The sequence below is a fragment of the Anser cygnoides genome, chromosome 1 (assembly GCF_040182565.1).
Source record: "Anser cygnoides isolate HZ-2024a breed goose chromosome 1, Taihu_goose_T2T_genome, whole genome shotgun sequence".
Classification (NCBI taxonomy): Eukaryota; Metazoa; Chordata; class Aves; order Anseriformes; family Anatidae; genus Anser; species Anser cygnoides.
Genome location: NC_089873.1, coordinates 70,612,409 through 70,637,873, shown reverse-complemented (window position 1 = coordinate 70,637,873; position 25,465 = coordinate 70,612,409). Strand labels below are relative to the sequence as shown.

General features: G+C 40.1%; 1 protein-coding gene and 1 long non-coding RNA gene across 11 annotated transcripts in view; one reads left to right on the top strand and one right to left on the bottom strand.

Annotated features, from left to right (window-relative positions):
- The window catches only part of FAR2 (fatty acyl-CoA reductase 2), a 152,937-nt gene that overhangs the window by 62,619 nt on the left and 64,853 nt on the right, over positions 1-25,465 (top strand). For all 9 annotated transcript variants that reach the window (XM_066999544.1, XM_048048577.2, XM_066999555.1 and 6 more), the window contains one exon: positions 2,856-3,095. In XM_066999544.1, coding sequence (XP_066855645.1) covers positions 2,907-3,095 — 189 coding nt within the window. In that variant the 5' untranslated portion in view covers positions 2,856-2,906. The remainder of the gene's footprint in view (positions 1-2,855; positions 3,096-25,465) is intronic.
- Positions 7,046-24,664, bottom strand: LOC136791112 (uncharacterized). Of its 2 annotated transcripts, XR_010832399.1 has the most exons (5): positions 24,209-24,664; positions 10,908-12,491; positions 10,204-10,260; positions 9,229-9,410; positions 7,046-8,383 (listed from the first exon to the last, which is right to left on the bottom strand). It is a non-coding gene; the product is annotated as an uncharacterized lncRNA (long non-coding RNA). The 2 variants fall into 2 exon arrangements; XR_010832398.1 differs by lacking the exon at positions 10,204-10,260 and having other exon boundaries at positions 24,209-24,663.

The following is a 25,465-nucleotide window of genomic DNA, read 5'->3' as shown; positions in this document are numbered from 1 at the left end:
AACTGGCAGAATGAGAAGTCAGATATGGGTAGACGCACCAAGTGTAGATGTGGATAATGACAGCACACTAACACAGACTGTGGATTGTTTTTTGTTGTTGAGAGTGCTTATGTCATTGGGAAAACAATCCAGCTAAAGGCATTCCTGAGTTGTTGCAGTGAACAATGTATACCTTGTAAGGATGATCTGTGGTGTCTTTCTTGATTTACATAAATGGTGGTGAATTTTCTGGGGTGAGATACCTCACTCTTTCCTTAGAAAGATGTCAGAAGGTGTGGGCCAGTGGACAAAACATATTTCTCTCACAATCCCATGTGATGAAGGGAATTTAACCTACCGTCACATTGTCAAAGTTCTTAGAGTGCTTTAAACTCTTTGCTCTTGTTCAACTGTGTTGGTCCATACATCATGTAAGGTGTTTCTGCGTGAAGACTTGCAGTTTGTGCTCTAAGTTCAGTTACTTAACTGTATCTGAATGGCTTACTAGGTCTCAGAAATGCAGAACAGTGGGTAAGAAAAGGGAATCTTGGCAGACTGCAAAAGTGCAACAAATGCTGCATTGCAGATTCTATGTATTTGTGCTTTTGGAGCTGAGGAATTAGTGTACAGTTGACTCATGTTGAGAAACTTGAAATGGACAATGCTGTCTCTGAAGCTTCTGCAGAAGGGGAGACCTGGAAATCGTCACAGGGTGGTTGAGGTTGAAATGGACCTTTCTAGTCATTCCACATCTCTCTTGTACTGGCAAGCCCAGAACTGTATATAGTACTCCAGATGGGGTCTGAGGAGGGCTGAGAAAAGGGAGAAGATCACCTCCCTCAAACTGCTGGCAACACTCTTCCCAATGCAACCCAGAATACCATTGGCCTTCTTGACCACAAGGGCATATTGCTGGCTGTCATGCTTCTTGAGCACTCGAGTGACTGCTCTTCTTGTTTCTGTTTTGAATTTAGTAGGTTTGTTTCAAAGCATTTTTCTATTTTGTGTGACCCTTTCCCTTGCAATGGAAGTGTTTTGAGCATGCTGTGAATTCTGCAGCACTTCAAAGATAGGTGGGGCTTTCATGAGTTAGCCTATTAAAGAGAGTGGCTATTCTAGCAGGATTCATTTCAGATTTCAGCCTTCTCTGAATAGGGATAGCTGGGGACATGCAGGCCTGAGACCATTGTATCTAACTAAAAAATACTTAACTGGGACACTTCATGTGGGAGCCTAGTCATGTCAGCCCCCTTGTATAGTCAGTGGAAGGGGTCAAGGATCTCCAGCAAGCATTTCAAACAACCTAAACTGTTCATGGATTGTTGAGAAAACATGATATCTATGTTCCTTAGAGTTTAGTGGAATGAGTTTTGGTCTTAACACACACAATAAAGCAGGTGATGACCTACGTCCAAGACTGCAATACTGCAGTCTTGCAGAGCAATGTCATTGTACTGTATCTTCCATGGAAAAAGAGTGTTCTCCATGAATTCATTCCAAGCAATGTCAATAGGAAAAGACTGAGCACATTGCGAAGTGATAACTGACAAGAAATGAGACTGCTTGGCTGTGGTGATTTTACTCAGCTGGGCAGCTTAACTCCTCCACAACCACTCTCACTCCCTCTCCTCTAAAGGCAAATGGAGAAAATACGATGAAAAGGACAAAGAGATCACTCAACAATTGTCATCACGGGCAAAACAGACACAGCATAGGGAGACTGATGTAATTTGTTACCTATTATTAACAAATAGTATTTATTACCTATTAATAACAAGTATGTCCTTCCCCGCCCCCCTCTCCCCCAACTGGTGCAGGAGAATGGGGAGTGGGGGCTGCGGTCAGTCCCTAAAACTTTGTCTCTGCCGCTCCTTCACAGTAACTCTCTTCCCCTGCTCCATGTGGGGTCCCTCCCATGGGATGTCATCCTTCCCGAACTGGTCCTGTGTGGGCTTCCCACAGGCAGCAGCTCTTCAAGAACTGCTCCAGATGTGGGTCTGTACCACTGGGTCCATCCCCCGGGAGCAAATGGCTCCAGCATGGGTCCCCCATGGGCGGCAGCTCCCCCCGGACCCCCTGCTCCTGCATGGGCTCCTCTCCACGGGCTGCAGCTCCGGCCTGGGGCCTGCTCCTGTCGGGGCTCTCCATGGGCCGCAGCCTCCTCCAGGCCACATCCACCTGCTCCACCAGGGGCTCCTCCATGGGCTGCAGCATGGAGATCTGCTCCGTGTGGGACCCATGGGCTGCAGGGGGACAGTCTGCTCCACCAGGGGCCTCTCCACAGGCCGCAGGGGAGCTGCTGTGTGCCTGGAGCGCCTCCTGCCTTCCTTCTGCACTGACCTTGGGGTCCACAGGGCTGGTTCTCACTCCTCACTCTTCCAGCTACTGTTGCCTAGCAGTGTTTTTTTTGTTTGTTTGTTTGTTTTCCCCTTCTTAAATCTCCTATCACAGAGTCTCAACCAGTGTCACTTATTGGCTCAGCTCTGGCCAGCAGTTGGGTCCCTTTGGAGCTGTGTGGAACTGGCTCTGATCTAACTTGAAGCAGCTTCTAGACTCTTCTCACAGAGGCCACCCCTGCAGCCCCCATGCTACCAAAACCTTGCCATGTAAACTCAGTACATTGGCACAGTGGAATTCCACTGGAAAATGCAGCATTTGAGCCTGCAGTGTTTGTGAGGAGATTCCTACTTTGTCTCATAGGGATAATTGCATATCTTCATGGCCACCACTTAACATTGAATGAGATAAATGTGTTTCTCTTCATAACAACGGCTCGGAAAAAACTCTGGGAAAGACTGGGAAAACTTATCTCTGACTACAGTTCCCTAATAACTGATCTGTCTTATCTCAAAAGCCTGCTTTTTGTATCTTCTCAGGTACCTCCTGCAGGCAGTTAAAGGAAGGACAAAAAAAAAAAAAAAAGCACCATGTCTTCGGTCTCCGCTTATTACACTGGAAAGACCGTACTTATCACAGGAGCTACAGGTTTCATGGGCAAAGTGCTGGTGGAAAAGCTTCTGCGCTCCAGCCCTGAAGTGAAAGCGGTTTATATTCTTGTAAGGCCAAAAGCTGGACAATCAATGCAAGAGAGAGTGGCCAACATGTTGAAATGCAAGGTAAGTTTCTATATTTTATTCTAGAATCTAGTCTGAAATCCATTTAATCTTGGTAAAGCATAGGACTTCTGTTTTACTCAATTCATAAGAACAAAATACCATCTTCTACTGTAATCTTTGTATACTTTTTGTTTTATCTATAAAAAGAAAAGTATGCATGAATGAACCTGAATCTGTCTCATTTAGATGGGTGATGCAGGATTTTACATTGTAGTGATATAACTTTTTCTTCCTTTTTCTGCATTGCTGTCTGAGAATTTTTTTTTCCAAAAACGTGCCATGTTAGGAAGTGTCCTTTTTGGCAAGAAAAGTGGCATTTTGCTTTCATGAACTAGCTCTTTTCCTTCCTCACTTTCAAAACTTATGTTTGAATGATAATATTCAAATATTGAAACAGAGTGAGCCTATTACACCCTTCTCCTTGCACTTAGGGTGTTAAACTTGCTTCAGAAGATGAGACCTAGGAGCAACATATAATGTCTGTGCTTTGCTGCAGTACAGCTCACTTTGGAAATGACAAAATACTGTCACATTTGGGGGAGTAGGGGGGAGTTTTTCAAACTTTTCGTCTTCTGCTGCAGAAAGCATAAGTTAAGTCTGCCTTGTGAACTGAAGAACAGACCTTTATGACTTCCACCCCAGTGAGAACCACATCTCTAATGTTAGAAGGATGTCAAAAGCCTCTGTTGTGTTGGATGTAGAGATGTGTAAGGAGACATTGGTAGACTAGTTATCTAGAGGGGACTCCAGGTCCTCAGGAGCTTAAGCCAGTGGTAAGGTCATGAGCTTGCTCAGACTCCTCCAGCTGTGATAAGTGGCAGAGTTCAAGCTAATGCTTCCTGCTAGTGTGAATTTGTACCCAGACAATGTGGAATGAGAGGATGGGACAGATCTGACCCTAAGAGGCAAGAAATCACTTGAAATTAGTCCAAGACATGTCAACATATCTTTAGAGCATTGGTTTAAAATTCTGAGTAGGGCTTGACTGGATAAACACTCCTACTTCTACTGGAGTTGGAGGCAAAACAGGTGGTATAGATTAAAAAAAAAAAAAAAAGTAGAGCTGGGAGAAGGCTTTTTTTCTCTATTGTGTTTAGGCATCCAAACAACGAACTAGAAAAATCTTTAATATGTCCAACAACAATTTGATTTTTTTTTGTGTTTTTGGCAGAGGATAGATTATTTTCCTGTTTAAGAGAACTTTCATGAGTACTATAAAAGGAAACCATCATGCTGGTTGCTTTTTTGCAAGTCTGTCAAGTGCACAGTTTTTCATTACTTTTCCTTTCAATGAACGTTTTCAGCTTTCATCACTGACAACTGTGGGTAATGGTTTTCATCATCAAAGTCCCAAATATGTCATGCTTGCATGGCTTTTTGCATTTTGATTTTTTTTCTGTTTTGTTGTGGTGGTGGTTTTCTTTCTTTTAAATAACTATTACTGTTTTTTTCTTCAGTTTGTCAGTACATCTTAGTGTTGTTGTTAGCTCTAGGTGAGGTTCCCTAGTAGCTGTTTTATTGATGCAGCTGTACTAGATGTACCCTTTTTTTCCTAGCATATGTCAGCAGTTTTAGGCATGCCAACAGCAAACAGGACTTGATAACCTCTCCTTGAACCTTTGTCAGGCTGCTTCAGTGATTTTCAAACAAGTAAAAGGAAGAGGAAAGTGTCTAAGCCTTCAAAAGAAAAAAAAACAAAACTCAATGGGTATGATCACAACTCATCCAGGACCCCTGAGGAGGAGGATGTATCTTTGATGCTATTCTTTTAAAAATAAAGCAATAAGATAACAACTGGCTCTTGTGAGAACACAACTGTCTTCCATTCAAGAAAGACTGAGAGGGCCAAAGTGTTGAGGTTTCACATTTCTTCTACATTTCTTCTACGTACCTAGATATTATGTCTTTTCTAGATATAGCATGTTACATGAGGGCTTTGTCCAAAACCAAGAAAGATTGTTGATAAGGATTAGGTCCTGAATAGTTTCTAAAAGAAGAGAGCATCTTTACTTTGATTAGTATAATTGCATTTTCCGTTACTGATATAGAAGTGAGCTCCCCAGTGCTGAGGGCACTGTTATACATAGTTAATGTATAAATAGACCTCAGCTAATCAGCAGGGTGTGAATATGATATTGTAAGTTCAAGGAACAGCAAATTCTGTTTAGCAGACTGGTTCAGTTTACAGGGTCTATATCTACATCAGGCATATCTCACACAACAAAAAATTTGAAAACTCCTGTTGTGAATCGGTCAGGTGTGCTATGCTGTGGTCCAAGGAACAGTGGTGAGGCTCAGAACACTATGGAATAACCTCAAGAATAGCTTTCCTTCACCCATGGGAAAGGAAAGTACAACAGTCCTCCTTGGGGAAAGTATGCAGAAATGTATACATGTACACACGGATGGCATTTACCAAAATGACAGGCTAAGAAAAGAAATAGGCTCAGACACTTTAAAATGTTCATTTAAAACTAATAATAATAACAACAAAGTTTAGGTCCATTTTGAACTGAACAACTAAACCATCTCAACAGTCTCTTGCAGTAAGGGTCACAGTGCTTCTAAGGACCCCATTTAGTCAGGCCTGAGGTGAAGTTTACTGCACGTTTGTGCAGTATATTTTCCATCAGTGGTCTTGTCCAGAAGGGACCAATCAGGAAATGGTTCCAGAAAGATCCATCGTGACAGGAGGAAGGCTGCAAAGCACTATGGCTGGCCTCCCAGTTCTGCAAGTCCCCTTGACTCCACCTGTAAGAACTGCTTTTGGTGCTGATCCCAGCTACAGGCTTTGTAGAAACCAGGATTTACAGGAAGAATGCTTCTCCAAGGCAGAAACCTGCCTTGTCAAAGACAATTACCATATGAAAATGTTGACAGCCTTTGTTTTTTTCTTTTCTAGAGATTATATTGTTAATTCCAGAAATTCATTCTTGGTAGGTGAAGAGTGCAAGAAGCATTATCTTAACATTTTTGCAGTTTGTTTCCAGTTAAGTCAGCTGTATGTCTTTAAACCGCACAATGAGTTATTCACAGTCTAGAGAGTACACTTGCCATTTACAGTTTTGGTTTGCATTCTCCAGTTTGGCGAGCCTCTGAGCTACTTATCAAATAAAAATGCAAGAAAGCTTATTCCAAGTCTGTATGCAACATTTGTATTTGACGTTCTTGATCATAATCACTGATAAAGAATGCAAGTGTTTGAGTATGCACAGAAAATTTAAAATTAAGATCGCTCCCTTCCTTATTAGAAATTATACACACACACATCTCTACTGCATCATTATTCTTTTGCCCCACATTATGTTGGATTTAATGTAATGCATTACTTGTATATGTTCTTAGGAGAAAATACTTTTTCTACTTTTATGTGTAATCTTCTTTACTGACCACTCACACATTCACTTTAAAAATTAACTCTCCTTCTACGTTATGCCTTGACCCAGTATTATCCTCTGGAATTTCTCATTTTTACATCCAGAAAATAAGTTTTTCAGGAAAGAAAAACTGGAGAAAAACAGGTTGCCAGCTTCCAAATATTCTGGACAAGCAGATAAAAATATTATTTAGGATGAAATAAGATGAAAGTAGAGAATTAGATTGTTACAAATTAGTTGTACTGCCTAATGCCAAGGTTCTTCAGGTAATGTCCTCTGGGGACTCCTGATTTCTGGTAGTACTTAACAGAATTTTTGAAAGAAATTGCCTATCATTTTTTATTTCTCTTCATATATCTCTTAGCACAATCTGTGGAAAAAAAAAATGTATTATGTCTATAGGGGTTTAAACTTTGAGGCATTACACTTGTGAAACTGTCTTTTTCATAGTATGTACATGTGCATATGGTGGAAGATAACTCCTGCTGAATAAAAAAAACAATCGTAAGTAATGAAAGTGTGATGCAATGTGAAGGAACCAAATACCTTAGTGTGTTCTTTTAAAATGTTTCTTGTCTGGAATTGTTCAAATTCTAAATCAAACATGAAGAGTAAAATTATATATTAAAATGATTAGAAATCAGATTTTTTTTGCAATGTATTCTGGAGTAGATGAACAGATGGCATCAAAATGTAACATAATACCATTTTTCTCAGATCTTGTAAAATTAGGTCTACATGAAGTTGTGTTATTGCATTAATATGAAATGTATAATGAGCAGATCCTTAGTTATCTCAGCATTAATTCCAAAATGAATGTGTGCGTTGAGGAGTGTGTGGTGCATGGTGACCTTGCCTGTTTATGAATGGAGATGTTCTGTTTTCCAGCAGTAAGTCTCCAAGGGAATCAGGCTATTACCCTGTGCTTAATGAAATGCTGTGTCTTCGTGGCACAGGCAGCAGCTATTAAACACACACACAAAAAAAATACTATATTTTGCTACTGGCTTCTCCTTGATTGTGTCCATAGATGAGGATCACAAGACAAAGCTTGACAGATGTCTTATTCATTAGCTGTTGGGAGGTGTATATTTATCAGAGGTAGGGCAATGTTTGAGTGTTCTTTGTCTCTGATTCCTCCTCACGCTGAAATAGGCAGGAATGCATGGAAGTGGCATGTCTCAAATTCCCTGGAGAGCAATTACTGAGCTAATGCTGAGTCACTTGTAGCTTTCAGCAAGGGAGGGCAGAGCATGCCCTGCATGCATCAGACTTATGTCACTTGCAGTTGCTGGGCTGTTTCTCAGGTCTTTTCATCCAGAGCTCCTAATTGGAAAAGTCAGTTAAAGCAGGGAGTGGAAAAGACTCTTGCTAACATCCCTGATAGCTCAAAGGGAAGAAGGAGAGGCTCGGAAGCTGTTGAAAATGGGAAGCAGATATTGCAGGATATATCCGGAAATACTATAAAATGCTACTGCTTTTTAATACTGTCTAACTACAGTTTACCCTCACACTGCCAACAGTTGCAGTGGATATTACAGAGAGTTTCTCTCCTGTGCCTCTTTCTTACAAAGATTTGTTTGGAAGCCCATGTTATGATAAGATCCAAGTCTGAAAACTGAACAGAAGTCCAGTATTATCAGACAGCTTTTCATTCTTCCTGATCAAGTATGTTATATTTATCAGCAAATACACAGTAGAACTCTGGTCTTATAAATTAAGCCAAATCATGCCAGATGTCTCTTCTTCCACTTCCCTTGAGTGTCCCTACTTTCACTCCCGGGCTCATGCATCTTGAGCATCACCATAAGCTGTTGAGGTTCTCCATGTCAAACCGGTGCAGTGGCACTCCCTCTGGAATAGTGTCCCCTAGATCTGCTGTGGCCACTGCAATGGGGTATGCATCAGTACCTGGAAGAGAGTAATGAGATTTTTGGTTGATGGAGCAGGATTCCACTCAGTAAGAAGTATGGAAACTGCTAATGTGTGCAACAGAGGTGAAGATGTTTTCTGTTTTATTATTTAGCTTTGCTTCATTTTGGTCAGTAGATTATCAGACATAATTTTGATATTTGTATACTAAGGGGACTTTAACAAAAAATTGTTTTTATTTGTTTATGTTGCTGACTCCATGACTTGTAAAACGTATGGTAGAGAGGAGCTAAATCTTAGGGATGCTAACATAACAGACATGAATGCAGGCCAGGATCTTGAATCATTCTGTGCCTCTTTCCTAAGCTAACACCATCTGCTGCCTTGTTCTATTTCATTTCTTTTTCTCATTTTCTCTTTTCTCATTTTTCCAGTTTGTGTTTGAAGAAGGTTTGTGAGGTTTTTCATTGTATATAATCAGCTCTTTGCATGTAATCAGGTAATAGCCTGCTTCATGCAGCACAAGAAAAGGATAACAAGACAGCTGGTGCTTCCAGCAAGATAACCTTTCACACTCAACAACAACAACAAAAAATGCAGCTCACTGGCATGACCGCAGTGTCACTTTCTGCTGTTGGATATTTGCAGCCCTGCTGCTTCTGCTGCTTCTTGGCTCCAGGCTCTGCATGACCCTGGGCATCTGGAACGAGCCAGGTGCAGTAGCATTGACTTTTCTGGTTACTGTGATAAAGTGAGTGCCAAGCTGCAGCCTTGTATGGTGACAGTTCCTCCTCACCTGATGCACATTCAACCCACATTGTGACTCAGGATGTGGAATCTCACCCATCAGCTTTCAGCTAAGTTGGGAGATCTGGCAATCCTACCTGCTGTTTCATCTGTTCTGTGTTGCAAAGCCATGTGTACCAGGAGGGTAACTGAGAAGCATAAAGGCCCATCTTACTACCAATTAGCTTCAGCAGATCTTGGCTTCCTACAGCTCCTTTCTCTGTTGCATTTGCAAGGCTTTCAGCACCGTTTGTGTTCTGTGGAAGTGCTGGAAGAGCAGCTAGGTGGAAATGAAAAGATATTGTTATTGTTAATGCATGCTCAGACATCAGAGGTGAAACCATGAAAAGAGAAAAAGGGAAAGAAATGTGATGTTTGAAATTGTCATCCATTGCATCAGTCAGGTAAATTCAAGCTGTGATCAGCTGAGGAAGAATGAATGTGTGTGTGAGACTGAGGAAATTCCCAGAGAAAATAGGTTTATCTTACACTTCCATAGTCACAGTGCAGTTTGCTACTTCCTAGTAGCAAGTAAAGTTCCTATAGTTTCCTGGTATACGTGGATGCTGCACAATAATTTACAATTTCTCCATCAATGTAAGTTGATCAGATGCATTCAAAGTTACAGATTTAGAACAAAACTCTGCGAGTTTTGAGACAGTATTGTAACTAATAACTATAATTTTCTGTATATAATGTATTTCTTTGCTAAAAACTTTGAATGTTTCTGGTGAGTCTGACTCATCTTGGTGCCCTTTTGTAGACTGATTCCCTTTAGGATACTTTAACTTAAAAATCTTGAAAATTGAGTCCCTCAGTATCAACAATCACTCTGAAAACACTGGTCAGCTTACATATTTGAAAGCGTTTTGTCATGTCCATTCTCTTTTTTTTAACATACAAAAACAGGTATAGAAAAAAAAATCTGGTGAGGTATCTATACCTTTTTTTTTTTTTTTAAATAAAGCTGGAGAGAAAATACAGGTGACAGGATTGTGATGCAAATTAAATGTTCAGGGACAGAGAGAGGAAGCAGTTAATGAATTGGTGCTATTGCTAAAGAAAGGACTTACATTTTGGTTATGAGAAGTTACAGTGAACGTCAAGACATCCAGACGAAGAGATGCAAGCTAAGTTCAAAGACAGGAGAGAGAGAGAGAAATGGGTCATGATCAAAAGAGCGAAGAGAAGTTTATGACATAATGGTGACAGCAGTGGAAATATTAAGAGTGAGGAGAACGCAGTACAGATGCAAAATTTAAAAGGCTGCAATAGAATTGAAACCTTTGAGATGCTGAAGAAACAACAGGAACTGGAAAAAAGAGAAGAGAGCAGGTCTGCAGAGGCTATCAGAAAATAATACTTGGGGAAAAAATTGTAAAAAGCATTAGAAAAACTGTGAAGAGTGGGGCTTTACTGTTAGTGAAAGCATAAGGATCTGGGAAGAGAATGGGGTTGAGGAGCTAGAAGTGGGGGAAAAAAAGTAACAGAAAAGGAAAAAAGAACAGGAAAAGATGTTGATAGGGATGAGGGAGAAGAGGAATCATTGTCCTTTTCCAAAATCAATGTAATATGTTTTATTTACCTTATTTTGACATTCAAGATCTATAGGTATGCAAACACAGGTCTTTGCACTAAAAATCTTTGGTGAAAAGTCTGGTCATAAGTAGAAAGGAGAGCAGTAGTTTAGGGTGATGGGAGAAGTAGCTTAAGATAATCAGAGAGCCCGTCGGAGTGAATCAATATCACAATTTCTGGATTACAAAAAGGATTATACCTGATTTAAAACTGGAACCCTTATGCCTGTCATATAGCTCTGTTGAATTCATCAGTTCTCTTATCTCAAGAACACCAGACAATGTTTTCATGCTTATTTCAGTTTATGCCATATACATTCATCTTCACTGAGCTTTTAGGAGTATGAGAGAGGAGTTTTCAAGAAGCTTGAAGAACTTCTTTTCAAGAAGTATTCCAGAAAGAAGGCTTTTGTCTTCCACTTAAATGTTACTTTTAAATTTTTGTGGTCATTTATTGAAGAAGCAAATTAAGTTGTTGATGAATATCTACTAAACTAAACAGAAGTTATTCTTTACCCTTCGGTCTTAATTGTGTTGCTGAACAGAAGAGATTACATATGAATACCACCCATCTAGTTCACTTCTCTACAGTAGTTCTCTTCTCTGCAGTTCTTGAAAGTTATTCAGATATAATGTTATTTTGCAGAATGAGCTCTAAGCTATTACCTTTTCCTTTAGCCAGTTAACTTTTCCATTCCCTTTGCTCTCCACCTGTAATGACATCATGAAGACGTTCATGTGGTCTGAGTAATTCTCTTTTCCTCCCAGTCACTAATATAGAGTTTGAAAGAGGTACTGTTCTCCAATTTGAGAGGAAAATCAAGTCTCTTTTTTGTCTTCTAATTAAGATCAGTCTCTGATACAGTCACAATATAGTAGCCATTCCCAGAAAACCTCATTTCCTATTTTAATTAGTAGGGAATCTGACAAAGAACACTACAGAGATATTATTTTAAAAATAAGTCTATTCGCTGCAGTTTCAGCTAGTTTTTTATGAACATGAAAATGCAAAACTTTTTCCTTCCTAACTTGTTTTCACACTCCTTTCAGATTCTGTGAAAAGGTGCATAGAAAATCACCAAGGTTGCCAGGGACCTCTGGAAACTGTACAGTCCAACCCCCCTGCTCTCAGAACAGATCAGATAGAGCCACTTTGCGAGGACCATGTCCAGTTGAATTTTGATTATTTCCAAGGTTGGATTGTCCACCCCCCTCTCTGGGTGAGCTGTGCCAGTGTTCAGTCACCAGCACAGTTTAAAAAAAAATAATAAAAAAAAATCTGATGGTCAGGCAGAATTTCATGTATTTCATTCTTTGTTTGTTGTCTCTTATCCTGTCACTTGGTATCCCAGGGAAGAATTTGGCTCCACCTTCTTCTTTACTCTCATCATCAGGTATTTATGCACATTAGTATGGTCCCCCTGAGTCTGAGTCTTTTGTTTTCCAGGCCAAAGAGTCACAGCACTCTCTTCGTCGTCAAATCTCATCAAAGATTTAGCAAACTAGGATTTCAGTTGAATTACAACTTTAAAGGATCTTCATAACGTTGCTTGAGTTTACATTTATGCCTACATGCTTTTTGGTTTGCATCCAAGGCCTAGCTCCTGAAATTAGTGGAACGTCCAAATCTAAATGAAAAAATACCAAGGATTAAGTGTCTTGTGGAGGGTGGATTTCAGAGGAAACCTTGGAGAGAAGACGGGCCCACATAAGTAATTTACAGTTGTCTTTTAAATCGTGTAGTGGTGATGGATTTTCTTTTTGTTCTGGAAGTTTTTTTCTTTCTGAAAAAAAAAAAAAAGTATTTGATTTTACTGCCAGTATTGCAACTTCAGTTGAGTTTGATTTAAACATAACAAGAAGTGCTTGATACAGGAATGCAAATGCATTTAGTCATTCTCCTATACCTGGGAAAACAACATTGCCTGACTCCAGCCCAAAAACTTTGGAACATTTGGAGCATTAGCAACATGGGCAGTGTCCGAGTTGGGAAGGAACCAAAAGCAAGATGCAACACTTTTATTGGTAATCTCATCCACTTCTTTTGCCCTCACAGTTGTGTCTGAACATGACCCAGGGCATTTGCAAATATTTCTAACTCTGTTTTTCTTTAGTGTGTGTACCAGGGCCTGGGATGAAGGGTCTCTTTTCTCAGGGTGTCCCGATAAACGCATACAGGCACAAAATTGGCTTCCCTTCAGTGTAATTTTTCTGGAAGGGAACAAAGTGGTGAAAATGGAAATCCTATCCCAATGTTTAACTTATTTCAGGTGAGTAAAGGGAAGATTTAGATTCTGTAATCCAAGAAATTCCCTCCTCTGCTAGTCAGAGATTTCTTCATCCAGAAATTCATCCATTTTTGGATGTCGCTTTCCTTGACAGTAGAAAGCTTTCAATATCACCAGCACTGTTGGCTGCATGTCCTAAGCAGTGAAAGTGGAGGAAGTGGGAGAGTGTGCGTGAGAGATATGGAAGAGAAGGGGCACAGGTGAAGGTGATTTTAAAGTGTTCAGTGTGAAGTTTTCAAGAGGACAGGAAAAGCACAAAAAGCGTTGAAGAGAAAAGCTCCACTTTATAGGCTTGAGCGATTATGTCAGTAACAGAAATAGGACTATTATCCCAGTAACTTGTGCTGGCATCAAGGCCATGGAGCAACATCGTTAGAGAAGTCCTGTCAGGCATCCTTTGTTACCTTCAAATTTCTCCTGTGTTCGTGTTTTGCTCAGGCACATAGGAAAGCTGAGCTGTTAGGCAGCTGCACACCATGTTTTGTGTTCAGAATTTTGCCAAGTGACCCGTTCACCAATTAGGCCTTCAGCTAACATGTTTTTAAACAATGTTTGTCATTTTGCTGGAGCCTGTGACTTGGCTCTCAACATGTGCGAAAAGGCACAATTCCCTTTTGGGCTGTTGCAGTTCAGAACTGTTCTGGACACCAGTGGAGCTGCTCGCGTACTGAAGCTCATATTCAGGCTTGGGTGTTCTGCATTGAACTGGGGCTGAATAAGGACACCCGACCTGGGGCAACCTCTGTTGGGAACATCTTGTCCTGCAAATCATAGTTAACAATAAAGGCTTATGTTTTTTCTTAAATGGGTCAGTAATGAACCTATCAGTCAGCACCCAAGGAGCAAAATTTGCTATTCGGTCATTCAACAAAATGTAGAATTGTCATGTTTCATCCTTCATGTCCAATTTATTATATTCTGACCCAGGCTGCTCCTTCCAGATTTTCTCAAAGAAAGCTTTTCCGTTTTCTTAAATTTAACCCTAGGTTTCCATACCTATTTTTTATCTGCCAGCCCACTGAATTATGGACACTAAAATCAATTCTATTCCAGAATGCCTTAAAAAGAAATAAAGCTTAATGTGAATAAAACTTTACAGTTTAAGAAGAAACCCTAGATATAGTGGCACAGAGTCTTGTGTTCTATTTTGCCTTTCCAGTCAAAGCTCTCTGATATGGTCACTGGATAATACTTTCTACAAATAAGGTTGTTAAAACGCTGGGGAGATAGGAGTCCTTAAAGTTGAGAATATTCACCCTAAGTAAGGTTTAGAAAGAGCTCCTGCTTGCGACACTGATACATCTTGAAATGCGCAGTCCAGAGTATTTGGTCTTCCAGGCTTCCTGCCTGCAAAGTGGCTGGCTCATGCAGAGCCACCATACTTACATGTTCATCACCCTTCTCCCGGTCCCTGGCACTATGACTGAAAGAGTGAAAGCAGTCATAGGGTAACCCTGTACAGCAGAATCCTGCGGCTGCTAAGAAGGTGATCATAAGGTGCAGGTACTGACGGCTGAAAGAAGTACCAAAAGGCTGACCCAGAATTGATCCCCTACAAGACCAGAGACCTTAAAAGTTGACTGAAGGTCACCTTCCACTGCAGTTTAGACTAGAAAATCTAGCCTATTCATTTCATTTACCAGACCCATTAGGACTGCCAAATGTATTAGGGAGAATTGTTTATTTAAAAAATGTGAAGTTCTGACTCACATAATTGCAGATGCAAATCAAAATGTCTGAGTTGTGCCAGGGAGCCCAAGTGGGAAAATCATTTCTTGGTAATTTTCTGGGGCTTGCATTACACTTTTTAATTTCTAATAAGGGAAGTGGAAGGAAAGAGGGAAGGGTATTATTAGTGTTAGCTTGTTGTAAATTAATTTGGCTTCTTGAAAGAAAAACTGCTGCAGCAAAGCAGCTCTTCTGTTCATACTTAAATGTGAATGATGGCATGATTACAAACAGCAAGTGATTGGTGGCAGCCAAAATTCAGAGTAAGCTGGTCTGATTTTGTGGAAGGGAACCTTGCTAACTCTGTGAAAATGTTTTACTCCCACATTCTGGATTGTGGAGGTAGCTGTCCAGAGCCTATCATTTGTGACCAGACTTGTGTTTGATCTGGAGTTGGTAAAGGGAAAGGATTGCTCTTGGTGGTGAGTTTTTGATTGTTTGTTTTTTAAAGTCTACATGTGCCTCATGCACTCTGTTAAAAAATTATCAGACTGATTTTGATCCTAACAGCAGACACGTTTGTTTAGTTAATATAGACTTCCACTTTTAAAATCCTAATGGTAAGACACCTGCTTCCAAGTGTTACTTTTGGGTTTGAATGTTTTCCTACATCACGGCCTCTAGCACCACCATGCCATATCAGGTAGCGCTTTGATTAATGCGGCAGGGTTTCATGTTCTTTGTCCCTACTTGGCTGTCACTGCTTGTGTCTGTATTTCTCTTGAGATGGAATTATGTGATTTCCATTCTTTTCTTGTGTCCTGTGAGTTTATTCCACCTAACCAGAAAAAAGCTAAAATAGCAGCAAATCTGCTGGGAATCTGCAGCAAACAATGTGGTAGTGGCTTCTAAGAAGGTCTGATTTGATCTAGGGCTTTGTGGTGGTGGAGGCTGTGATACTCAGGTACCTGAATAAGAGTCTGGGTATCGTGATAAGAAGTATTTTATGAGCCTTGCAGTATTTGTTTTCTTGGGAGGGATTTGGTGTGTCTCTCACTGGCATGTCATTCTTGTTCTGTAGTTTGGGTTAATTTTATCCTAAATTCAGGAAGGTCATGTTGAACTGGATGTTGCTGAAGCATTAACATAATCTTGTTCTGTGTAGATATGGACTGAATTGGGTGAGTTTTGCCAAATATGTGGCTCGTTACTTAATGATAGGATTTATGAAATATAAATGATTTATTCCTAAAATATCCCCCAGCTGGCAGTTGGTGGGCAGTGGTGATGTAAGAGTTCAGATTTGTCAGAAGATAAACTGGTAGGGTCAAAAGATTGAGGCTAGAGAATCAGTAACTTGTTTAGTATTAGAGGTAGTAAGAAAAAGTCAGAGTTGGGAAACCTACTGATGCCAGTGCTAATCTGCTCCCACAGTGATAACAGTTTCAAATGCTTAAGGGAGCACAGAATTACAAAAATATAGAACAGGACAAGAGCACAGGGGCAGAGGATGCACCAAGATGAATTAATAAAGGATGAAGACACCAGACTGAGACACCAGACTGAGACAAAGGTAGAGGTTTGAACCTGCCTGAGCAGGGGAGTTGGCCTAGATGATCTGTGCAGGTCCCTTCCAACTTCAACCATTCTGTGATTCAGTATGCCTGCAATGCATAGCATGTTGTATCTGTGATAACAGCAAGATACAGAGTCAGTCGCTAGAACAGCAAAATTTACCAAACAGTTGTGGTCATCATTTTTCTACCGTAGCTTGTTGGAGGTGTGCATTTGAGAGCAGAAATTACTGATTCCAGTAACTTTCATTTGTCTGTGTATGATTGTACCACAATGTAAGGTTTAAAGGCAGGGACTGAGCATGGTGTACTGATTTCTAGATGGGACAGTGCTGAAATATAAATAACAAATAATAACATCTACATATTGTTTTTTTTTAAAAAAAAAAACACTTTTGATGCTAGCTAGCTGCGTGTGTACATTCAGTCTGCATTTTCATGTACTTAGTCACATCTCTCGTCTACTCTGCTAGTTGCCTTCTTTTGTTGTCATCATATTTTTAAAAAGTGGTTTCAGAGGTTAGTTTAGGGCATAGTCCCTTATTTTGTTTTCCTATCTGCAAAACCCTATATTCTGTTTTCATGCCTTCATGCTACAAAAGAGCTCAACAAAACAAGAGCCTGAGCTCTCCAAGCAGAGCTTTACTGGGCATTACAATTGTTTATAATACTGGGAGTTATATGTATTTCATATATATAATCTAGTGTTTATGATAAACAATCAGTGTCTTCCAAGTAGGGAAGGAAAAAAAATAGTAAGGAAATAGGCTGTAAGAAAATACAGCAGGGGTGCAGCATGGTAATAAAAGGTTTTCTCATACCGATTTCTGTGGTGACCACCTCTGCACCTAGTGGTAAGGTCACATTTCACAATACCAGGAGAATGCAACTGTATGACTACTGCATTTGCTCTGGTATTGCATGTGAACCCACACCCAAGTAACAAGCCACCTGAATTATCCATCTGTAAATAATTCAAGAGCTGATCAGAAAGGACATTTTAATACAAGGTGTGAGAATTTTCAACAGAGGAGCAGGAAAAACATTTTCATGTGGATTTCTGTTTGGAGAGGCTGTTTGCATAAAGGAATTAACCTTTTAAAAATCTAAACTTTTAGTATGTTGTATCCGTGCTTTAAGGCACACTGTCTCCTTAATGTTTGATTCCCAATTGTATGTGGACTGTTTGCAAGCTAGTGTCCTTACTGTGACCTCTGGGAAGCTGGCTTTTAATAATGCATTTTCAGTTGTTTTTTTTTTTTAGGTATATTTTTATAGCAAATATATTTTCTACAGGGGCAAAGAGTATGAAAATCTATGTATTTCAGTTATGTGAGAAGCCTCTAGACATTCTAGATTCTAGAGGACACTTGTGGGTGGAGAAGGGACAGTGTTGCACCCATCAACAGGAGGGTCAGGAAAGACAGTTCAGGAAGCTGTAAACCAGGCAGTTTCATTTCTGTCCCTGGAAAAAAAAAATCACAGCGTGAGTTTTCTTGGAACCCATTTCTGACTATGTGAAGGAGAAAGTGACAGTTGGGAATGGTGACCAACCTCATTGTGTAATGTAATAAAACGACTGAATTTGAAGACGAAGGGAGAGTAACCTTGACATTAGCAAAGTTTTCAACATAGTCCCCAACAGTATGCCAATATCTAGATTGGGATGTTACAGTCAAGATGTGGGGGAATAATTCTGGCTGGCCAGTCAGACTGCAAAAGTGGTGATTAATCATCATGGAATCCTGGAATCCAGTTATAAGTAGAATTGCCTTGGGGTTTGTCTTGGGACCTGCCCTGTTTAATACTTAAAAAAAAAAAAAAAAAAAAAAAGTCTCCAGGCTATACTGCATTCTCTCTGCTAGACTACTGACAACCATCAGTGCCTTTATAAATAACATCTGACTTAAGAAGCTGAAGAGGAGAAATGGAGAAATAACACTATTCTGCTTGTCTGCCCTCCTGAGGGCTGGTAGCTTCCCCATGTCTTTTCATACATCTCTTTGCTTTTTCTCTCTTGCAGTTCACATGCAGTGTAAGTTTCTGTGTGCAAGAGGCTACTCCCTAAACAAGCTGTAGTTGGACAGGCACTCCTGAGGGCATCAGGCATATCCTTTCAGTGTGTTCTAAGTCAAAGCAAGTACTGCAATTGGTGATACTGAAGCAAGTGGACAGAAAAAGGATTAAAATAGATGCAGTGCAGTTAAAAATACTAACATACAGCTTCCAACCGAAGGTGTCAAAGACATGCTTGGAAGTCTGGTGTAACTGAAGGTCTAATTCAGTGAAAGGTTATGTACCTGCTTTAATTTATAAATGTGAAAGCTACATAGCAGAACTTTGTACTCTTAGGACTTTAGGACATCTACTGAAGTAACTGGCTGAGTCATAATTTCATTCTCCCACTTCTTTGTCAGATAAATGCATATTATTCTCCTTGTTTTGATGAGGGAGAAGATAGGTGTGTAGCTTACAGACCCTATGTGTCAAAAGCAGACCTAATACAAAACTTGATGCGAGTTTCCATTATAATGAATTAGTTTTAAATAAAATACCTGCTTAGGTCTTTTACTGAAGCAAGTGCCAAGTACCAGAGCCCATCAGTGGCAAAGCAAGTACTGGAACTCCTGTCTCATGAGGTCTGATCTATGGCTTTAACCCAACGACCTTTAATAGCAAGGTTAATCTTCCCTAGCTTTAGCTTCTAAAAGAGGCGTTTACTTAAAGGGCCCAGTTTTGTGGTTGACCTGAGCCAAACAACATTTCTGGTGGCTCCAACAAAAAGCATGGGTTTCACCATGTGCCATATAATCTGTGTACTTTCCATATGCTGCTGTTAGCCCTTATACGTGAGTATATTATAACAAATCAGGTAAGTAGTTGGTCTGGTTGAAAATCCACAGGCAACCATCTCTAACCACCAGCGGGGAGGATGGCAAAGAACCCCCAAACCTGACAACAATAGCAAGAAAACCCTTTTTGGCTAAAAATCTAACTCCTCCTTGTACTGGTCCAGCTCCTGATGTGGCTTTCAAAGCCTGGTGCCAGCAGACAGGAAACTGCTGTGGGAGAGGGGCTGGACTTTCAGTGGTAATTTGGACTGTGATTCAGGCTCTCACAGGAAATTAAAGTAGCTTAAGTACACATGCACTTAGTCCAAAGTGTTTAGCCCAATCTGGGAAGCATCTTAGACTGAATGCTGAGCCTTTAGACACCTGAAGTTAGAAAAGATGTTGTAAGTGTGTGAGCCTTGGAGAAGAGTACACCCATGAAGAGAATACTGTTGTGATGTCTTTTCATATGCTAGGGGTAGAAGTTTTTACCCCACCAGATTTCCACATTGCACAGTCCCAGGACAACCAGAATGTGGCTTTAGAGCTCATTTGTGTGACTGCTTATTCAAATATTCTCTTGCTAGCTGCTTTCTCTCTAATACTTCATACACAAGGTGCAGCTCAGCTTTTTAGGTACTCTATTCGAAGGATATAAACCAAATTTCTAAGAACATGGAGGTGGGACTACTAACTTCTTGTAAAATATTATCACCATTTTTACCTGACTACCTACCATGTTACACAGTCGCTGTATGCATGATCCTGGGAGAGCAGAACATCAATATGGGGATTTGTATTTTGCCAGGGAAAGAGAGAAGGATTAAGAATTTCCAGGCTTGCATCTTTACAATATGTAAAAAGTATCTCATCCTTTTTCATTTTGACTTCTAGGAAGGCTGGGATGATCTATCCTTCAAAGCCATATGGTGTTAAGGAAATTGTACAGAGACAATAATGACACATGAGATTTTAACCTAAGCAACTACATACAATTTAGTCAGAATGGCTTAGATTTAGTTTATGATTAGGTTTAGATTTAGTTTTCTTAGATTTAGATCCACACCATATCTTCTTTGAGATATGCAAATATTCCTCTGTGAAAACTGTGTTTACTTTTGTATTATTTTCAAGATAGTAGAAAAACTGGGGGTGTTTTCTTGTTTTGGGGGGTTTTGTTTTTGTGTTGTTTTTGTTTGTTTTGTTTTGTGGTGGCAAAAAGGGCACAGAACCTTACATGTGTTCTGTGTCACAAAAAGTGGGAAAACAGAGAAATTGCCGGCAGAGATAATCTGTACTGTAGATAAGAATTTTGACAGGGATGTTGAACATGTCTAGGCATATCCAGAAAGAGGTGTAGAACAAATACAGACTTGCTGAAAGGACTGAGAGACAAGACTGTTGTCTTCCTGTCCATCCTTTTGTTTCATTCATCTGCTCCATTTTGTCATCGTATAAGATCTTCAGGGAAGGGATTGTCCCTATTGTCCCTGTGCAGGGCTTAAGCTCTTATTTATTAAAGAAAGTACAGCCAGGTTTTGATTTCCGATTTTTACGCTGATTTAAAGTGTTAGTCCTTAGCATTCCATAGGAAATATCAAAATTATTTTTTTTTTTAATTTCTGGGGCATTAATATAATGTTTTAATCACTTCATAAATGTATGGCAAAATATTGATTTAGCATCTCTTTCAAGCATCAAATAATAGTTATTTAATCATAAAGAACATTTGACAGATTTACACTAAGAAAGGATGTGCAAGAGGTCAAAGTATGGAAGTTCAGAGGAAAAATAAATCTTTTTTTAAAATACACATACCAAAAATACTGTGGCATGTTCTCTCATTCTTATATTTTAACCCAATGTATCTGATCCTTTAAAAGCTTGATTTCTGCTAGAAATTCTGAATACTGATTCTGCTTGTCTCTGTTCTAGCATGAGCAGAAATACAAACTGTGGTCAAAGTCAATGTTTTGGTAGTGATGTCCAAAAGGGCATCAGGACACTCTAACTGTAGCCTGAATACCAAAGAAATAAAGAATAAATGAAGTTTACTGCAGTTCAGAATTTTTAACGTAACAGCTTTATGATTTTGAAGGAGTTTTATCAATGGAAATTCTCTGAGCCTTAGGGCAAGGTAATTAGATTCTTCTCTGTCATTTTTTTCCATGTGCACCGTACATTGAGTGAGAGGACTGTAACCATTCTTAACAGTGCAGAGGCCTTGAACTTCAAGGTGCATGGAAACGCTAAATCATTTTGTCAGCCTTCCAAAATTTTTCCTTTCAGCCTTTCATTTTGAAGCTTGGAAGAGTATGCATCCTTCCCGTATTACTTCTTCCATTTCTTTCTGACAAGCAGGGTTTGCTGCTTTCGGGTCCAGAAACATATTTTCCTAGAACTTTCCCCTAGCCCCAGAAATTTGCAGGGAAAGTTTTGGTTACATCACTCTAACATTCTGGCTGCACCATTACATTTCCAAGTCAACACTGACCCGAAGTTGGTGCCCAGTTCTACTTCTGTTTTCCATGTAATGATATGTAGAGCATTACAGCCATCATCTGCTCGGTTCCTTTTTCACGTCTCCTTCAGCTACCAGTGTTGCCAGGTCACCCATTCCTCCCACATACCCCAGCAACTGCAGTCAACAGTAAGTAAATTCTTTGCCATTTCAGTGCATCATTGCAGACGGGGGAAAAAAATAAAGGCAAATTTGCTGAAGTTTGGGGCCTGCTATCTCTGTTTCTGTTCACATTGAGCCATCAACACATTTGGGTGATAGCCAACAGTGCTTCTTGTTTCCCTTTCCTCACCAGCCTGTGCTTTTGCAGCTTGTTTTTCTCACTAACAACACAGGTGCTTTTGGAGGTCTCAGTTTAAACGGGGAGGGGGGGGGGAAGGGAGGGGGGAGCTGCTGTTTCCTACCAGCAGCCTGTGGTTTTACATACAGTCTGTGAAACTCAGAAGAAATGAGTATACATCTTGTATCTTGGGTTTAGACTAGAAAATGCTGTTCATCACATGCAGGTGATGGTTTGCACCTGCTTGTTCACTTACTTCCCGTTCTCTAGACCGTGCAAGTAAAGCAGCTTGCATTAGGTGCTTATGGCTAGGGAGCTTTCACAGCTTTTACTGATTAGTTTAGGGATAGCCAGTCTGAGTGCATCTGCCCCAGAGTGTTTCCCAAAGAGTTATCCTGACTATTCAGTGTGTTTGGAGCTACTGGACAAGGATGTTCACATGTAGAGCGCTCAATTATATCTTGGCAGTTGTCTAAGCTGATGTGCTGTGCATGTATGGCTGGACATATGTCATGTCTGAAATGAGGCAACAGAGCGATGGCACTAAATGTGCTGCTGAGCAGTGTGCTGTTCCCTGGTCTGTACACATTGCACTGTCCACCTTGCTAAGACACTGATCTTCTGTTTCCTTCGGCTACGCTCCTGTGCCCTGGCAAGTGTTGAATAATGTTTTAAATAGCCTAGCTTGCAAAGTAAGAGGCAGCCATTACCTTCACTGGTATCTTTTGAGGTTTGAATAAAGCAATATATTCAGTGGGGGGAGTGGGTGTGGAATACCTCAATTGTTCACCAACAGTCTCCTGTTAAAGAAAAAAGTCTAAAATTTGTATTTTTAGTACTATGTCAGGTATGTTCTTTCTGTAGGGCAGTGCTAACTCATCTCATGCTTACTCTCATAGATATCAATCAAATTAATACCCAAAGAATGCATGTCCAGGGACAGAGCATGATCTTATAAGGTCCCTCCCTCCTACTCTGATTTTCTTTATTTCTATATGTGAATGATAAAGAATTTTTTCTCCCCCCCCCCCCCCCCCCAAAGGACCTGTACACTGGGGCTACTGTCTACCCCATTTAATTTACTTTAGCACTTAATCTGAATGCAATAGTAGTAGTCTGAGAGTCCTTTGCAGTTGGGGGGGGAGGAGGGGGTGACTAGCACTTGTAAAATTTACTGCCACATAGAAAAGAAAGTAGCAAAACAGTAGGTTAAATACACAACTCAGGTGCACTGCAGGTAGAGCAGCTATGCAATCCATGGTGACTAACAGGAATAATTCTATGTGTTTTGAGTTTCATCCAATTGAGAAGACTTTCCAGTAGGACTACATCAATAACTTGATATGCTGAGCTCACTCTACTTCAGGGCCTAGGACAACTTTTCTTGTGTTTGTCAGGGAGTGGCTTAGGTGTTATATATATCTGCAATGAGAAGTTATAGTAATAAAGATATAGATCAGTTGTTAAACTGCCTGATGTAGACAGTTTTCAGTTTTTACATCAGACAGCTGACAAATTTCAAAGGTTATCATTTCCTTAGGAGCCTTGAAAGAGAAGGTGTTGCCTTCAGGTCGGTATCTTATCAGACAGGAGTGTATTTAATATTAATTTGCTGTAAAATATTAACCATAAGTAAACTACAAAGGAATTTGTTGATGGACACGTTCCCATCTTCTGATGTACACTGCAAATGCACTCACATTTGTAAGTAAAAGGTACATCACACTGAGAACCAAAATGCGTGAAACAAATGAGCCTTTGTAATATTCGCTTCACTATCAACCATGCAAATTTTGCACGGTTTAAGCAAAATGAGAGCTTCTTATTTCTATAGCATTTCCAATATTGACTAGTATTAATTGATTGTATTATTCCTATCCTATCACTACTTTTTCCATAACATTGAAATATCTGCATCAAGTTTAGTTGATTTTTAGTTTAGGTGAACCCTCATGATGTTCTAACATTAATGTTTGTATGACACGACTGGAAAAGTTCACTGTTATTCCAGGTGATCTAAATTGGATCATTCTAAATGGATTCATACTGTGATAAAATTAGAGCAATGTTAAACGTTAAAATTTGTCAGGATCTCTATTTTTAATTATGTTACCATGCCACTGTATCAAAATTTGATAGATTAGTCCCCAGACCCATGTAGATTGTTTAAAATGGATTGTATGACCAGGGACAAATCAAGCTTTAGGTGCTGCTAGTGATAACACAAGGATGCCAGTTAAAAGAGAAAAGGTTTCTAAGTAAAATCTCAGTGGGAACAAAAGAAAGAAAAAGAAACCCTGACAATATGACATTACTAACGTGGCAGTATCTGTTTTTACCTGTACAGTCGCTGTGCCTGTATCAACCAGTGCGCTGTTAACTCTTCCATCATGTTCTTGGTGGTGAAGGGAAGGCTCTCAGTCTTTTCTCATGGGCAGACTGGGGAAAAACTTTATATTTCAGCTTCTTCTGAAGCTCTTGTTCTGTTCAGAAAGGAAAACTCCAGAGGCCTACATAAAGTTTGAGATTTTTCTATTTTCTAAAAGAGACTTCAGCTGGGTTAAAGGTGAGGGTTAGGTGGTATAAAGGGGGGAGTAAGCCAACCTGTCTGTAAGGTATTTCCCTCTGCCTTTAAACCACAGGAGCAACGCCTGACTTCACATTGTTCTTGTCCAGCCCTCCTGCATCTGTGCCTTTTACAGCACCATTACACACCTGCTGTAAAGGAAATGAGTAATAAAACAGCATTTACTACCGCCAAAACAAAGAAGTATCAAGGACAGTAAGGGAGGAGCATTCTGGAATAGAAAAAATGTAACAGTTGCCTGTAAGTGAGGGTGCTAGGAGCAGACCTCAGGATGCTGGGCTTTAGGATTTGTGGGATAGTGTGACCTGATAGGCAGCACTGGGGGCGTGCAGGGGTTACTGGTAAGATCCCAGTCTCCCTGGCCCATGGAGCTGTCTAGTCAGGACAAGAAAAGTTGAGAACAGCAGTGCCATGAAATTATCTCCATTCAGGTCACAAGCAGCCTTCCTTAAGTGCTGCCTCCAGATGTGGTCTCTCTGCTGTCTACACTATAGTGATATGCTAATTCTGTCGTCATCCTGTGACAACATCAGATACCCCCTCAGCTCCACCAGCCTGCATTCATTCTCAGCCATCCTTCTGAGAGCACAGAACATTTCTGTTTGTATTTCATTTGGTATCTAGAACCATGCTTCAAAGGAAGACTTTTTAATCAGCTTTCTGGAGAAATAAAATAAATATTACCCTTTCTGCCTTTCTATTCTTTTCTTCATTTCAGTAAAGACCTCAGAAATTAAATCTGTTTACATATCATATGAGGAAAGGGGTAGAAAAGGGCATTAGCTGAGAATATCAGCAATAAAAAATGAGAGCACAAGTTTGAGGGGAACGGCCACAGCAGCCTTTCTTTTTTGAATTATGAATGTCTAAAGGCAAAATTCAGAGTGTATATGGTGCTCTGTAGGAATTAAGTCAGTCATTTCACAAAGTTCAATTTCAGGTTCATTTCAGGTTCAATTCATAGTAGCATTGCTGTCTGTGCTTTTACACAGCCAAGGGTTGTCTCTCT